The 17824-nt window shown below is 43.6% G+C and overlaps 1 protein-coding gene across 1 annotated transcript; it reads left to right on the top strand.

Moving 5' to 3' along the window:
• Positions 1-524: 524 nt before the first annotated feature.
• Positions 525-17017, top strand: LOC118421292 (calpain-9-like). The gene is made up of 13 exons (XM_035828525.1): positions 525-1929; positions 3667-3798; positions 4784-4915; positions 5507-5706; positions 6505-6676; positions 7310-7381; positions 8011-8096; positions 9382-9459; positions 9860-9939; positions 10687-10818; positions 14027-14151; positions 14741-14964; positions 16121-17017. The coding sequence occupies exons 1-13, from the start codon at positions 1318-1320 to the stop codon at positions 16131-16133; spliced, it is 2058 nt and encodes a 685-aa protein (XP_035684418.1). The 5' UTR covers positions 525-1317; the 3' UTR covers positions 16134-17017.
• The last annotated feature ends 807 nt before the right edge of the window (positions 17018-17824 follow it).

Raw genomic sequence — 17824 nt, forward strand, 5'->3', positions numbered from 1 at the left:
TTGACATCTGTAAATGTCCTATCAGCCAAACATTACATCAGTTCTTTGCATTTGGTCAGATTATGGATAACAACAAAATTATAGACTTTCCTCATTAATCACGCAATGTAAGTCATAATTTGCATCTCATTACTGTTATACCTCACTTCACCCCCGGAAGGAAAACCCACTGGATTTCAAAAGTCAGAGACATTATCAACTACATGTTAATTGGGCCTCTCATTTCTTTTGACGGGCTACAAATGTACCAAGGGTGTGGTCATCTTCAACTCAACTCAGTCACTCATAAAAACAAATTGAGATACACATCCGTATTTCAATCTCAGGAGGCTATATGCCTTTATCTTTGTGCCAGATTTCAACTCAATCGATGAATAAATGAGCCTGTTATAGAACCAATGGCATTACTGTTTGAAACCCCCTCGTATTTGCATGCCTAACACCATGAACATTTTCTTAACACATACAAAATATACCGTACAATCCATCCGGAGGGTCTAAAGTTTTCATTACTACAAATATCGAGAGACACAGACAAACGAAAAACTATTCCTCCATTTTTCTTGGAGAATGAGATACAAAAAACGTTACCTGGCATACATGTATCAGTAACATATCAACTCCCATAATTCCATAACACCGTCACATGAGATAACATACATAAATCTATAGTGTTTGAAAAATGCAGCATCAGTAATCCTAAAGTATATGTATATACTTTAGATATTTAGGTGTTTAGGACAATCTTGAGAGGGCCTCTATAAGACCTTTTTCATGTAGCGGTATTATGGCACCCGGTGGAATTATGCGAGTCAGATCAAAATTCAGAGAAAATACAGAGAAAAGAATTGCACTGTAGAGGGTGCCCTGCAAATCAAATCAAAGCTCTGCAAAGTCAGAATGTTTTCTGAAGGTTTAAAAATGTTGTTCCCAAAGGTTTGAGCGCACTTCCAGCTTTTGACAGTAGACTAAAAAATTGTGATGAAAAAACTGTGCAACTGCTACTCTAAGTAAAAGCGTTTTTCAACTGCTACTTCCAAAAGCGCGGAAACCACACAGGCCAAAGGCTTTCAGGGAAAAGTCGTTTGGAAATGGTCGCACAGATAATTATATCTGTCACTATCACACTCAGAAGTGTCCTTGCTAAAATGTACATAGAAGTACATGCTAGACTATGCGCCCCCTGTCCCTGGAAACAGTGTTTGGGCGTATCAAGTTACCAGGTCTTTGTTCTACTGTAACTTGTACATGTAAGTGAAGGGTAACGTAAGAGACCGCTGCAGTAGGCCGGACCAGTCCGTATAACTGCGTCCAGTCATGGGTTGTGGCGCGTCTGCTCCAGTCCGACGGGACCACTGGGCCCCCAATGCGGTGCATGGGAATAAAGCCCAGGGGAGAGCCAGCAGCTGGGCTCCCCCGCCCCCCGGGTACGCCCCTAACCAGGGGAACGTCCAGTACGTAAGATGGCAGCCCCAGGGCCACACAGCCCCTCCACCCCAGTGGCTACATGCAGGCATCGCTCCACCCAGGGGACGGCCCCAGGTAGGCCCGGGACAGCGACCTCCTTACGTGCCGTTCCCAAACTTTGTGGCACCCCGTCCACCCCCGGGCAGGAAGCCGTTAGACCACGGCGAAGTGTCGCCAGGTCACCTCCAACCTGGGCAGAAAATCCGCCCGCGGCCGCAGAAAATCCGCCCGCGGCCGAGGCCGCGTCCGCCGAGAAAAGAGAGATACTCACCGCCGAGAAAAGAGAGATACTCACCGCCGAGAAAAGAGAGATACTCACCGCCGAGAAAAGAGAGAGACACACCGCCGAGAAGAGACTCACCGCCGAGAAAAGAGAGAGACTCACCCCCTCCCTCACGGCCCGAAACCCCAGTGGTCGTAGAGGCTCCACCAGAGAGAGTACACGTCAAAGCAGCCACACAGGTACGAATAGAAAGAAAAATCAGCATGTTCACGGTAATCATCAACCATTAACCTTGCTTCAACCCAATTAAAGAACGAATCATTTTTTGCAATGTAACACAAGCAGGCCCTAGTGTTAACCTGGGCAGGTGTTTGTGTTGTTACTTAGGTGACAGCTGGTGTCACGTTTCACCACACCCATGTTTCTTATCCTTCAAACAATGTGAACCACAACCGATGATTGGATGTGTTATAACTGTTGCTGACTATCTATGACATCTAGTCAACAGAAAATCAAGTAATCATTGTAAACAGTTGTGACGCCAACTAAGCAAAATCGTACCCCCCCCCCCCCAAAAAAAAAACAGTTACCAGTGGTCCGAACATAGACAGCAATAGGACTGGTATAGAATGATAATAATGTAGTCGGCCAGCCAAAGGAGTCAGTGCGCGACCGACTCCCTTAGCATACTACTCACTTTATTTGTCCAATTTCTACTATTTGGCCGCCGATCCGTGGAGCCTGGTAGAGACTACACAAAATGTATTTTACTAATACTAAAGCTTATTGACTGTCACGGGGGCGAGTCGAAAATCAACGTAAGTGGTTTTCTAAGTATGGCACAAAGGTAATGGATATAAAGTCAATATCATCGAGACTGAAATATCTTCATTAGTTGGTTTGTTCTTCTTACGAGCCACTGCCTTGATTTCAAGACGACCTCCCATTAGAAGTCCGCTGAAGCGAACAATATTACAATGGAGTGTCAATGAAAACTCCTTGACTCACTTACAACTATCATACTAGACAAACTACATATGTATCAAAATGCAGATCCTTAGAAGTCACATTTTTCATTTCTGAAATCCAGTCAGTTTCTTTTTTTCGTTGCTGGAGTGGAGTGAGTTATTGGTGAATTCATATCGGTCACCAGGGTCCTGAATGTGCGTTGTGTTCTTGAAGACTGCTTCCCTATAAACTGAGAGAAACGAAAAGAGGAAGTGTTGGTAGTTCAGAAATAAACATTGGCATTTAACCGACTTGTAATAGTAGCTGTTAAAGATGAATTTCGTTTTGTAATGTCTTGCCCTAAATTTGATACATATAGCGTAGTCAGAAAATCATAGATACACTCAATTGCGCCCAAGCATGCCAAGTGTCGCTTTTAAAATTACCTTGTACACTGACCGATATTTTTCGTATGCTGTAATCACATCCGACTCCTACATATATATGTCTACCTACGTGCATGTGTGATAGAACTATTAATAGTTGACAATATCGTCAGGCTCAAAAACAAAATTTTAGCATTCACACTAGCATTTCTTAAAAACATCCGCACCGCCGAGAAGCGTGGTGTTAGGTCAGTCCCAGAGCTAGAGCAGATGCAGGGGGAATGTGGGAAACCTTTGGGCACGAAATTCTGAGTGATTCGTCCACCGCCCGCCCCCTCCCTCAAATGGACTTTATGAAGCTAATTTACAGGGATCTGGCTTTACCATGCGACTCGGGCACTTCCCCATAACTCCTGAAGGATGATCCAATGATTGCGCAGTGTAAATAGTACTAGCAGGACAATAACGGTTAACATATTTCTTTGATATAGTATTATTATTATTATAAAGTGGGCTGATCATCAGATTCAGTATTCTTTCTAATAGCAAAGCAGTCCTTGATATATTTGCCTACTAGTTGGGAGTTCTGACAAAGTGGTCAGTAGTTAACGTGAGCTGACGTTCTTTCCCCCCTTCGTGTAGGAGATGACAGATGTCATTCGGAGTTGCTTGAAGTCCGGTACGCCGTGGGACGACCCTGACTTCCCCGCAGCTCCAAAGACAATAGATCATCGCGGCAAGGCTAGCAACAAAATCGAATGGAAGCGACCACAGGTAGGCTGCAGGGATTCGATATTTACCGTCAAGCCATAGACAGACTGGTAAAGCTAGGGGTACAACCCGGCGTACATGTAATTTGGTCGTACGTTTGTTTTTTGAGGCCACGTCTGAAAACGTTCAGGCAGTAAAGGGCAGGCACGTCGCCCATACTGGCACGTACGGGGGGGGGGGGGGTGTACGGGTGTGTGTGTATAGAATCCGCAGCCCGATGGCACACAAAGTTTTGCCTGCACGGAAAGTTCTACGGCGTGTCTGTGTGCTCCCAAATCCTTCGGATTCCCTACGAGTTCGTACGGAGGCGGTACTTACCACTTACGCGGATCACAAAAGAGTGAAAGCGTTGTCCACTATTTATTGTACTGCCCTAACTACAACCAACTTAGAAAATCCCTTCTCTGCAATCTTCAAGACCTTTTAACCCTTGATTTGAAAACTTCGTCTGACCCAGTCTTAACTCAACTTTTACTCAGGGGTTCACCCACTTTACCAACAGAAACAAATACCCATATTATGCAGCTTACACAGACATACATACTCCAGACCAACCGTTTTCAATTTGATTGAACGTTTTCCTTTAAAATCTTGTATGTATATATATTTATTTGTTGGATCCGTCACCCCACTGCTGTACTACTATTTTATTTGATCTCACATTGTTTTGTCCTTTGTTTATTTCATTTTCAAATGTCCTAGTGGTAAAGTTAATATTAGCTTTGCTAGAGCACATTTACCACTGTGTCTTGTCTTGTCTTATATGTTTACCAATAAAAAAAAGATTGACCACGTTTTGTCACATAGCACGCATTTGCACGTAGGGCGGGTTGTGCCCCTAGCTTTAGCTTGACGTTGCGTACGTAGGAAAACCGTGACCAAGTGGCCCTGAAAACGTGACCACATTCCCTCAAGAGTAATGAACTCCCGAGACTGACGTCTTACTCGTAATCTAAGAAATTGACCGTGTTCTTTCCTTTGTTGCAAGGCGCTGGTGGACAATCCGCGCCTTCTTGTGCACGGAGTCAGCACGGACGACGTGCGTCAGGGTACGCTGGGAGACTGCTGGTTCCTGTCCTCGTGCGCGGCTATAGCCAGAGAGAGTAAGCTGATGGCTAAGGTGAGTGGTTGGAGTGATAGTCTCCACAACGTACCATGTCTGTACCCTTAACGATGTTCTGATTGTCTGTTGATATGCGGCAAACTTCAGACAGTATGGAAAAGGTCACAGTACCGTATGTAGGCGGTCTGAACCTCTAACTGTTTTTGCATATTTCTATTGTAGATGAGCATTTTCTCATTGTAACGGAGCATCCTTCGTAACGCTAGTGTGAAATTCTGAAATTGTGAACACAACGTCGATATTGGTTGGTAGTGATGTATGGATAAACCATACTTACTCTGGGGAAAGACTTGTGGAAGGCACTTTCCTTGATCATTGGGAATTGCTCATTGTAGTAAACTATACATGGGGCATTTCATTTTCAACTGTCTTCAAAGAAGAAGTCAAGCCCCGTAATAGTTACGTAGATTTAGTACCCTATTCTGTATCGTATGTACATTCGTCCACTTAATATTTGTAGATTAGAACTTAGATTATCTACATGTATTTAGACCACATTCATTAATTTCATGTATCTAGTCTTTCTTCACTTGCAATTAGCCCCATGGGCATGAACTTGCAATAAAACATTGTTTATTATCCCCAAAGGTTATTCCCAAAGACCAGTACCTGTGGAAGGGCGGAGGCCGGTATGCGGGCGTGGCTCACTTCCGGTTCTGGAGGTTCGGGGAGTGGCAGGACGTGTACGTGGACGACAACCTGCCGACCGTATATGGCAACCTCACGTACGCCAGATGTAGCGATAAAAATGAGTTTTGGCTTCCTCTCATCGAAAAGGCATATGCAAAGTGAGTGTTTTCTATCAATAATCCGCAAACAAATTGTTTTTTTAAATGGGAGAAAAACTCATACATAGATAGAACTTGGTTTTACGAATAAATTTACAATAGTATATACTAGATTTATTTAGTACATATTATTATTATATATAGTATTTCAGTGTTTATAAGGTTTTATTGCTTTACATCCATTACCCCACGTGTGTTCATTTGTGCTTTTTCCCCCTTTGGGCATGAGAGGGGTTGATGACCCGCCCCGATGTAGGATGGTGGCATAACCCCTGGTTTGCTATAAACACAGAAGAAATCCACCGAGTGAAGCGAATGAGGTGGAACAATTCATATATCCGGACAATGCGCCAAAAAAGCAGTTACTGAAGCAACTGGATAAGATTTGAGAAACGGTTAGACGTTTCAGACAACCATCCGGGGTTTTTCGTCAGTGACACTGAAGAGATCTTGTTGGAGTTTTTATATCCTAGCTGTTATATGCAAAAGTGATCTAGCTGGAGAACAGGTTTATCTTAACTATGAGTTATCAATTCACAATTTACAATTTGCATATCAAAGGTAGGATATGGAAACTCTCTCCAACAAGATTTCTTCAGTGTCACTGACGAAAGACCCCGGATGGTTGTCTGAAACGTCTGACCGTTTCCAAAAATATCCAGTAGCTTGAGTAACTGATTTTTGGCGTATCTTATTACATGGGTGTCTAACCTTCATCGACGTATCCTGACAATGTGTGTGGACTATGGATAAGGTCATGTGAATTTCTCCTTACGGTCCTACCGTTCCCTCCCACAGACTGAATGGATCCTACGCGGCGCTTATACAGGGCCATGCCAACGATGCCCTGACAGACCTGACTGGAGGAATATGTGAAAGATTCAAAACTGGAAGACATGAAGAAGAAGTTCTGTACAAAACATTGCTGAAAGCTCAGAAACGCGGTTCTTTCATGACGTGCTCCACACAGGTGACAATTTAATTTGCACTGCGCTTTGGGATGTACATAATTTTGGGCCCCCTGGCATGTGACTTAAGTACTGCAGCAGAAATTCCGTTTTTTTGTTGTATCTTTTGACCTGGACGTGCCATGGTCTTGATTTTTGGTGGAGGTAGCTTGTGATGCAAGGAATACTTGATGTATGTTTGGGTGCCCTAGCAGGTTGTTCTTGAACTGTAGGGGCGTTTTTGTCAAAGTCGGTGCTTTTATAAGTGGCTTTTATGAGAGAACGAGCAGACAAACTTTAGCTCATTTTCATGTATTTTGTAGATTGTACCCGGAATTTTAACATATTCAATTCTTGTTAATTACTTTTGCACCCTGTTATACATTTTGAGGCATCGAACCTCCTCACTTCGGGGTCCTTAACAATGTAAATCCCCATAGATGAAAGACTGTGAGCTACCTTGAGTGTTGGAAGACCAAGGTCAACTTGCACCCCCCCCTGCCTTGGTACTGCACCAGAACTTCCGCTTTTGTATCTTTTGTCGTACACATGCCGTGGTCTTGCTTTTTAGCAGCAGAGACTACAGTATAGACATGCAGTGAATGATACATGTAGATATGTCAGTTTTTTACTTTTGCCTCTTTGAACCGACGCAGAGCACGTTTGACGAGGGTAGTAATGAAGGGTTAGTGAGCGGCCATGCCTACACCATCACAGGAGTCGAGAAGGTATGTTATCGCTATTGAAACACTTTCAAGAGACTTGTCAATCTGTGGATAGTTTCATCAGTTTGGTGCGACACTGAATAAAGTGCTTCGGTGACCGTCTGTCGCTTTCCCCAGGGCGGTTCTGGCTGGTTCACATTGTACTGCAGCAGTAGGTGTCGCTGCTTACAGTTACAGATGCAGTCACGAAACAATTTGCATATGTACAATACTGCTTTTGACAATTGATGCATTCTTAAGAAGTAGATTGACAATGTTGCATCGTTATTATTGTTTATTGACAACTGCTTGAATATATCACACTCCATTACGTTTCGGACCACATTTAAAAAAGGCAGTCACTGTATATTTGTAAATACTTTAAAATTTGTAACTGTAAACAGCAACTGTATCTGTAGCTGCATTTGGAACTGTATGCGGAGACACCTAGTGCCGTAACACAATGTGAACCAGTCAGAATTGCCCTTAAGGAAGGTAACAGACGGTCACCCAAACTTCGGCGTCGGTGTACATAAGATAACGGTTGTGTGAAAAGAGTGTCTTTATTGAAGATTTGCCAAGGGTCTTCTTTGAAAGCGTCTTGCGACCAGAGCATTTTCTTATAACTACATGTACGTTCTTGACGACATTAGATAAGGAACTCTGGAAAGACCCACAACCTTCTCCGGATCAGGAACCCGTGGGGCCGCCAGGAGTGGAAGGGAGCGTGGAGTGACGGGTCAGTAGGCTTTCTCTCATGTGTCACTCACGACGTAAGGCCGGCAATGATGCTGTCTGATCATGTTTATCAATCCAGAGCACACACACACAGACACAGATACACACACACATTCACACACACATACACACACACACGCACACAGGCGCGCGCGTGCACGCACACACACACAAGTATACACTAAAATACACACACAGGCACAGACACACACACACACACACACACACAGACATACACATACACACACACAAACATACATGCACACACAGACACGTACGCAGACATATATGAATAAGATATATTTACATATATGTACATATGTACATACGCATATATATAGAGAGAAAAAGAGACTGAGAGAAAGAGAAGAAGTAATACCAGGATACCCCATAAGCCCCGGTCACAAAGCGCGTACGATTTCTTGCGATGGTATATTCCGCATATCGTACGATGAGCGCAGTAAATCGCAACAAAATCGTAAGCAAAATCAGCCATCGCAGAGCATCGGATGATGTTCAAAATTTTTCCAGCGTCGTACGATTTTTCACTTGTGTTTCTTCTGAATAGCCGCCTGACCGCTTTTGCGCTTCTTTAACCAACCAGATGTGGACATAGCTGTTGAATACCTTCCTATAATATCTTTAACTGTAAAAATAAATTAAAAGAGACCATGACAACATGAGTATTACAAGCAAAGGTTCAAATCAAGGACAAGTACTGGTATGGTTATCTCGGCCTGTTTGCCGGCTCTTCGAGTCAAGCTTTTTCGAAGATCGTATTATGATATGCTATAAACAAAAATGCTATCAACAAAAATGCTATCATACAAAAATCATATCATAAGCATTATATCACATATATTTTCGACTCATAGAGCCTGCCTTTCTGTTCGAGTTGTCCCTATGGTTATTACGATCATGGTAAACTGACCCGAGGCAAACGAGAGCTGAGATTTGATCTAATTATGAACTCACGTGCATGTAGCGATATAACAATTGTCTGCATCACCTGTGCGTGATACTGAATCTGCCACGTGTAAAACATTGCCTTGAAGGTAGGCTCCTCAACGGGCGCGCTGTTCTCTGGTTGCTACTGTGGCAGTTGCGACTGATGTAGTTTCCCAGGCCTTTAGAATAGTATCTGCCATTTTTCTCCCAAACTAAATAATCCCCTTAACACTGCCTTTCGACTGCTGCTTTTTACCAATGTGCGGATTTGCATGACCTCTTATGTACTAGAATGTAGAACTGCTATATCTTTGATCATGTAAGATATACGTTTCCAGGTCATCAGAGTGGCAGAGAATGCCAGAAAACGTCCGACAGAGGCTTGGTTATGAGAACAAAGACGATGGAGAGTTCTGGTACGTAATGCGCTTGTGCGCCGAAGACACATCAAATACGTCACCCCGAATCAGCAGTAGAGTACAATTTTGTAGAATTGCATCAATGAACAGAAAACACGGCATGTATAAGATAGAAGAACTGTATTGCACAGCAATTGTGCGCAGTACATGTATGGCAACAACTATTACACATGGTGCAAAATAGAACATATGACTAAATACAAGGCTCTACATACACAGCACGCAGACTTGAAGCAACTGTTTATTGCTATCAGCATATCGCCAGCGAGCTATTCTTCACTGTATTATGCCACGTTATGCTATAGCTTTAGTCAATCATATCGACCCCGCGTCATGTATATAAGGTGAATGATTGTTACAATAACACCATGTATGCCCCCCCCCCCCCCTGTGGTAGGATGGAATGCGGGGATTTTTGTGAGTTCTACAGAGAGGTCACCATCGCTTCGCTGGCAGAACACGAGGTTGTTAAAACTGGTAAGCTCTTCTGTTGTACTTGGGATTTTCAATCTGTATGATGCTTGTTTTTTATGCAAAATGCCCTGCCATGGACTCCATGGCAGGGCATTTTGCATGGAGTGTTTTTTAAAAGACCCATGTCCACTTTTTTAAAAGACCCATGTCTACTAGAGGACGGGACCAAAAGTTTCATAGACCAATTCGAATTTCATACGTAATAACGAATATTTAACATTCCGTGTGTTTTGTTTTCTTCTAAATCATACTTACATATTGCACCATATTCCACTAATGAAATGAAGGGTCACATGAAACCAACTGGTCCCTGTACGGTCGGTCAGCGATCGCAGTCCAGTGGAATTCCTTATACCCCTGTCACATTGTCGACTTTAGCCGACTCTTAGCCGACCCAGGTCGGCAGTAGTTCGGGAGTTTGACGCTTATCTTTTAGTGCAGAACATGTACCAAACATGTCCTAACCATCTCCCGACCAGTAAATGACTTACTACCGACTGTGTCCCGCATGTTATCTACCCTATTCCCAATCATCCCGACCTCTAGCTGCAGACTGCCAAATTCGGCTGTGTGTAACTGGGGCTTGAGTCGACATGAAGCTTGAAGTGTGTTTCTGCCTTTATCAACAACAATAAGTGTTTTACACTTTCATAAAGACATTAGGGCAGACGCCAGAACCAAGGTTTCTTCCAGCCATAGCCTATAAGATGGTGTGTATTCTTTGGTATAACCGCTTTGATTCTGTAACAGATGTGAAGTCGAAGTGGGACGTTGCACAGGAAATAGGAGAGTGGGAGAAGGGTGAAACCGCTGGAGGCTGCCGCAACCACATGAAAACCTACGCCAAAAACCCGCAGTACCTCTTCACACTGTCGTCTCCAGGTACGAAAATCCACAGTACCTTTTCTCACCATCGTCTGTAAGTATTAAAAAACACAGTACCTCATCACACTGTTTTCTGTAGGTTCTTAAAATCCGCAGTACCTATTCACACTGTTGTCTGCAGGCACGAAAAACCCACCGTACCTTTTCTTACCATCGTCTGTAAGTATGAAAAACACAGTACCTCATCACACTGTTTTCTGTAGGTTCTTAAAATCCGCAGTACCTCTTCATATTGTCGTCTGCAGGTACGAAAATCCACCGTACCTTTTCTCACCGTCGTATGTATGAAAAACACAGTACCTCATCAAACTATTTTCTGTAGGTACGTCGATGTAGGTTAGACATCCAGGTAATAAGATGCGCCAAAAATAGTTACTCAAGCAACTGGATATGGTTTTGAGCTAAAAGTAACTCGCGGCCAACAAGCCCAACACGATAAGGGGAAAGCCAGACAAAGGGACAAATTTGAACGTCTATTACAAAAAGAAGGGAACAGTCGTGCAGATAGGGACCCCAATTGGAGATCAAACAGTTCCAAAACCCCAGTTCAGACTAGAACAGACGAAAGGTGGATCAGGAATCTCAGTAGCCATACTCTTACAGAACCGAGAAATCGCTACTGTCTAAAGGCCTAAATTTTGCAGTAGCCCCTAACAAGATCCCCAGCATCGACATTGTCACAGAAACTGAGTCAGCAATCCACCGGGCCCGTTTGCCACAGAGACAGGCTGAAGCCTTACGCGCCAAAGTAGCTACCACTTTGAAAGTTTCAAAACCCCCTCCCAGCAACATCACTCGGGAAGAACAAACTGCTCTCAGAGATTTGGCCACCAATCAAGACATAGTAATTCTGCCGGCAGACAAGGGGAGATGCACAGTAGTCTTAGACAGGGAACAGTACGACAGAAAGGTACAAGATCTATTAGGGGACAAAAACACCTACGCGCCTTTGAAGAAGGACCCCACCTCCCAGTTTAAAGGGAAAATCATCACGGCTCTCAAGGAATTGGAAGACAAGGAAAAAAAGATTGACCGTGCCACCTATCTAAAACTCTACCCCACTTCGGAACAACCCCCAACCTTCTACGGCCTCCCACAAACAGGATGTCCCCCTACGCCCCATTGTGTCCAGCATAGGTTCTGTCACGTACGAGTTAGCAAAATTTCTAGCTAAGATCCTGGGACCTTTAGTGGGGAAGTCTCAACATCACGTTCAGAATAGTGCAGACTTCGTTGACAAAATCAAAGATCTCCGGGTAGAAGAAGATGAAATCATCACTTCTTACGATGTCTGTTCGCTTTTCACTTGCATACCTCCTAAGGACGCAGTCTCGGTAGTCAAGGAAGCCCTGGAGGCTGACAACACACTAACAGACAGAACCAAGCTATCTCCAGACCAACTGTGCAAACTGCTAGACCTTTGCCTAGGGTGTATTTCTCTTTCAAAGGACAGTTCTACCAACAACTGCACGGCTGGAGGAACACAAACACCTCCGAAGTGCATTGAACAAATGTGGTTACCAAAACTGGACTTTCAACAAAGCCCTCAAACCCTCGGACCACTCAAAGAAAACAGCCAAGTGCAAACCATTGACCGACAGAAAGAAAGCCAACATTACCATCCCCTATGACCAAGGAGTTTCGGAAAAACTCAGACGGATCTTCCAAAACTTCAACATCGCCACTTACTTCAAACCTCACTCAACCCTCCGACACAAACTGGTACATCCAAAAGACAAACCACAGAAAGGTACTAAGGCCAATGTAATCTACAGACTCAAATGCGAGGAACCCAACTGTAACAACACATACATTGGTGAGACTAGTCGTCCACTAAAAGCAAGGTACCAAGAACATTGCAAACCGAAGGCCAACGGCTACTCTTCTGCTATTTTCAACCACCTAGAACACAACCAAGGACATTCCTTCAACCTCCAATCTACCGACATCCTAGACCGCGAAGCCCGCTGTTTTGAACGGGGAGTTAGAGAGGCCATATATGAGAGAATATACAATCCCACCCTCAACAAAAAAGGGGGGCTACGTATGGAACTTTCCGGCACTTGGGACATAGCACTGACCCCCCCCCCCCCGCCAACAAAACTTTAGCTCCTGTAACTAAAACAACAGGAGCTAATTGACTCATTTGCATTAACTGTGTCTTAGCCTTGCTATCCTTTGAAATCCAAGTTGTCTTCAGCTTGACTTTGGTTTAGCTTTGTTTTCTTTGGAATCCAAATTGTCTTCAGTCTGAATTGTCTTACAACCTTTCCTATTGGACATCTGAAATTGTCTTCATTCATAGTTAGAGTATAAAAGACCTGTTTCTTCCAGATCTCTTCAGTGTCACTGACGAAGGATAGTGTATTCTATCCGAAACGTCTGACCGTTTCAAAACCATATCCAGTTGCTTGAGTAACTATTTTTGGCGTATTTTCTGTAGGGTCTTAAAAACCGCAGTACCTCTTCACATGTCGTAAGTACGAAAAACCCACAGTACCTTTTCTCACCGTCATCTGTAAGTATGAAACAAGAAAGCTTCTGAAAATAGCTGGCCGGTGCGTATTTTGGAAATAGCCTGGATGGTAAACAAAATCACACGAAAAAAGAGTTTTTAAACATCGAATTACTGAAATGGTCTTTCTTCTATTAAAAAAACACTACATGATATTTGTCTAACAAAGAAAAAAAAATTAGCAAGTGGGGTTCGAACCTACGATCTACGGCTGGAGAAGCCAACTAAGATAGGTTCCGTGCTCGGCCACGCTGGCTTGAATACGCAATAGCACGTATAGAAGGGCTATTTGGTTAAATTGACCGATCCATGCATCCATGGATCCATGCAACCGCTTCTCCCGTCTCACCGGCAAAAAGCCTTCACACTGTTTTCTAAAGGTTCGAAAGGTCACGCTTGCAACCGCCAATCGGGGTTCGCTTGCAACACCTCTAGGTTCCGTGAAGGTACATCTGCGTTATCGAACCCCACAGTGCCGCACCAATGCCCCAAGTGTAGTGGGATACAACCTTAAGCTGGGATTTTCCTACCTTACACTCAGGTTTGGGCGGATTCACAGAAGTTTAAGATTTCAAAATCTTGTTACGATACACAAATGTTAATCTTGAGAAATTCATGAAGGCTATATGCAGCCACTTTGTTTCCTTAATCGCTGCCTAATTTATTGTAACCAACTCATTCACATACCAGATCACTTTGACCCTGAAGAGGACGATGAGGAAGACCGCGGCACATGTGATGTGTTGATTGGTCTCCATCAAGAGTTGCCGAAATTCAAAGGGAAACTCGAGCACATCGGTTTCCAAGTATACGAGGTAAGACAAAAAAGTCATTTGTAAAGCTAAGGGCACAACCCGCCGTACGTGCAATTTGTCCATACGTTTTTTTGGCGACGCCTCAGGGGCGAGCCAAATGGTATATATTATGTTCAGTCTGCAAAAATTCTAGGAATTGCACAGGCATGTTTCCACAGGCATGGATGGAATAGCCTCAATGAATGTGAAATGGAATTTGGGTCATGTCCCAGGAAGCTGGGATCAGGGGGATGGTTGGGTCAGCTGATAGGGATAGCCATTTACCATAGGTAGACAGGAAATGTTACATATGAAGGTCATAATCTTGAACACTGTTGTCTATATACATGTAGCTAGTAGTTGTTGTCATACATTGTCAGGGGTGCCTAAGCATCTGCACGAACCCTATGAGATTCGTAAGGACATTATGTGATACGCACGAATCACTATGTGAAAACGCACGATCCTTATGAAAATCACACGAATCACTATGCGAAAACGTACGAACCTTATGTGATTCGCACGAATCACTATGTGACACACACGAACCTTATGCGATTTGCACGAATCGTATGCGAAAGCAAAAAAGTTCATTCCGCATGCACTACAGGTGTCGAGCCCAGACCGGGTAGTCAAGCTGTCCAAGTCCCAGCTGTGGAATGCTACACCCGTCTTCATGACTGCGACTTACTACAACAACCGGGAGGTCACTCTGCGCATTCAGATGGAGCCCGGCACGTACGTCATCATCCCCACTACGTACCAGCCAAACAGAGAGGGCCCATTTCTTCTCAGAGTCTTCACTGAAAGACCAGTCCAGCTGCGAGAATTGGGGTAAGGTTTATCGTTGAAAAGATTCATTAGTCACGTATATACACAGTTAATAGGATTTTCATCAAGCAGTGACTACTTTTTAAATTTTCGATGGCTATCAGACCATCTTGATCATGGAGTTACCCAGTTCTCGTGAGAGTTGCGAGAACTAGGTCAAGGCTTGCGTGGATCTTCTGCCCCTCACCCCGCCTCTTTGTGGAGTAAGGGTAAATAGGACTTGGGCAGCTCCCAGCCATCATCGCGAGAACTGGGTCACTCCGTGATCAATATGGACTGATAGCCATCGAAAATTTGGAGGTTAGTGTGTTTACCTTTAAAAAGTAGTCATTGCTTGATGAAAATGGGGTAAGATTATTACGAGGCCGAGTCAAAAAGTAATGTATATGGTTTATAGCAACCTCACTTTTTTCATGAAATGAGTTGAAATTTGACCCTAAGGTAAAGCCACATATGTTCTTGAGACTGTAATATCCCAATTTAGTGTAGTTCAGATTTCTCAGAGAGACTGAATTGATTTCCACACCCCTAGAGGTCTCTCAATGCTCAATGCTAAATGTCTCTATAGGTTACAGGAAATGTTGATCCCTGAACTCACCGTGTTCACTCTTTAAAGCTGCTAGAATATGGTGAGTTGTTATATAAGAGGCAGTTGGATTCATAGCCGAATACGTCTTACATAACTCTCCACCCCAGCAGTATAAAAAGAAAAAATGATTGCATTTCAAAAGTGAAAATAAGCAAGTGGATTATAGAGCTATGTACTTTGATACATGTGCGGTTTCAGTCTCCTACAATGGCTTAAAGTATGAGATTTTTTTATTGTACGTTACCCTGTACTGCTATGTGCTTCTGACGGACTTCCAAAGGTATGGTCAATTTGTAACTCATTCACTCGTAATATAAAGAAATTGAGATACACATGAAGTTGCAGCCTCAAGAAGATATATGCCCTTACCATTGTGCCAAATGTCAACTCATTTGACGGAAAAATGAGATTGTTATGGCTATAAGATCACTTGCTCTTGTGCTTCCCATAAAATCCTTTATCATCTCAGGCATGTTTTGATATGGCATTTAACGTGTCGTGATTTAGATGTCCGGTTCTTGTCTGATCTTGTGAAAAATGCCCACTGACGGATGTGATGTTTCCATGCAGAGAGCTTGAATGAAGAGGTCAGTGACCCCATGGAGGACACGTTAAGTTGGGCTTTTTGCGACAATCGTACGGTTAGAACATTGCAGTGCAGCGGTGAATAGTTTCATCGGGTTGGTACGTCACTGAATAAAAGAGGATGTTTTTGCACACCCGTTCCTTTAGTTTTATACCTACGTTTCGGTGAATGTCTGTCACCATCCTCGGGGCAATTCTGACTGGTTAATATTGTACAGCAGTTCTAGGTACAGATGTGGTTACAAACTTGCATCATGCTTTACTAATAAAGCGATGTCGAGGTGAACACACACACACACACACACACACACACACACACACACACACACACACACACACACATGCACACACACACATACACATACACACACACACACACACACATACACACAAAAGAGGGTCTGTCAGATTGATAAAACAATCTGTATTGAGTTAACATGTACGTATGTAAATAGTATTGAGTATGGTCTATGTTGCTTTTGTTGCGTGGATGAAAAGAGTAAAACCATATATAAAACAATGCTCACTAGATGTCCTGTTACCGTCCGGACATTTACGCTCACGATGTAATGTTTTACAATGACAGTAACTAATTTGGTATTTGCTTTATCTACATAGCTTCAGTTGACGGATGGATGGCAGAATTAAAAATAAATTCAGTTGCCTCTTTAGTTCATTCGTCGATTTAAACTTTTTTTCTTATTTGAAACAGTGACTGGAATTGACGTAACTACTTCGTTGAATTGTCCATGATCTGATGTGTCAATAAAAAGCTATCTATATGACATATTTGATCTTGTTCTTTGATCTGAAGCAGAAACTGATACATTGCGCAAGGAGCTATGGTACTCTCAGTGTGGAATCTGGTCCTGTCCCTGGTGCTGAACTCACATTCACACTGATTATCCACCTACTGACTTCACACTGGTTCTGTCCCTGGTTCTGAACTCACATTCACATTGATTATCCTCCTACTGACTTCGCACCTCGTGGCGCAGCGGCAGAATGTTCGGCCCATGACCGAAAGGTCGCGGGTTCGAATCCGACTGCCGTGGTACCGATCTTGTGCCCTTGTGAAAGGCACTTTACACAACTTTCCTCACTTTACTCAGGTGAAAATGAGTACCTAGCTTCGGGTAGGTCCGACCCTCGGATAGGACGTTAAATGGAGGTCCCGTGTATGGGGAGAGTCACACCCCATGCACGTTAATACATACCGTATCAGCCACATGGTGATTTACATCATTCACCCGGACGGGAGACCTGGCGCATCCCCGTCTTGTATTCAGCTAGAAGAAAGGGTATGCCACCCCGTAAGGGGCGGTATGACCCCAACGATGCTGTAATACACCGATGCACGTTAATACATACCGTATCAGCCACATGGTGATTTACATCATTCACCCGGACGGGAGACCTGGCGCATCCCCGTCTTGTATTCAGCTAGAAGAAAGGGTATGCCGCCCCGTAAGGGACGGTATAACCCCATCGGTACTGTAATACACCGTATGACTATGACTGACTGACTGACTTCGCACTGGTCCTGTCGCTGGTGCTAAACTGTGAAAGTCAGTAGGAGGATAATCAGTGTGAATGTGAGTTCAGCACCAGGGACAGGACTAGTGTGAAGTCAGTAGGAGGATAATCAGTGTGAATGGAGTTCAGCACCAGGGACAGGACTAGTGTGAA

This window comes from Branchiostoma floridae, chromosome 8 (assembly GCF_000003815.2).
Source record: "Branchiostoma floridae strain S238N-H82 chromosome 8, Bfl_VNyyK, whole genome shotgun sequence".
Taxonomy (NCBI): domain Eukaryota; kingdom Metazoa; phylum Chordata; class Leptocardii; order Amphioxiformes; family Branchiostomatidae; genus Branchiostoma; species Branchiostoma floridae.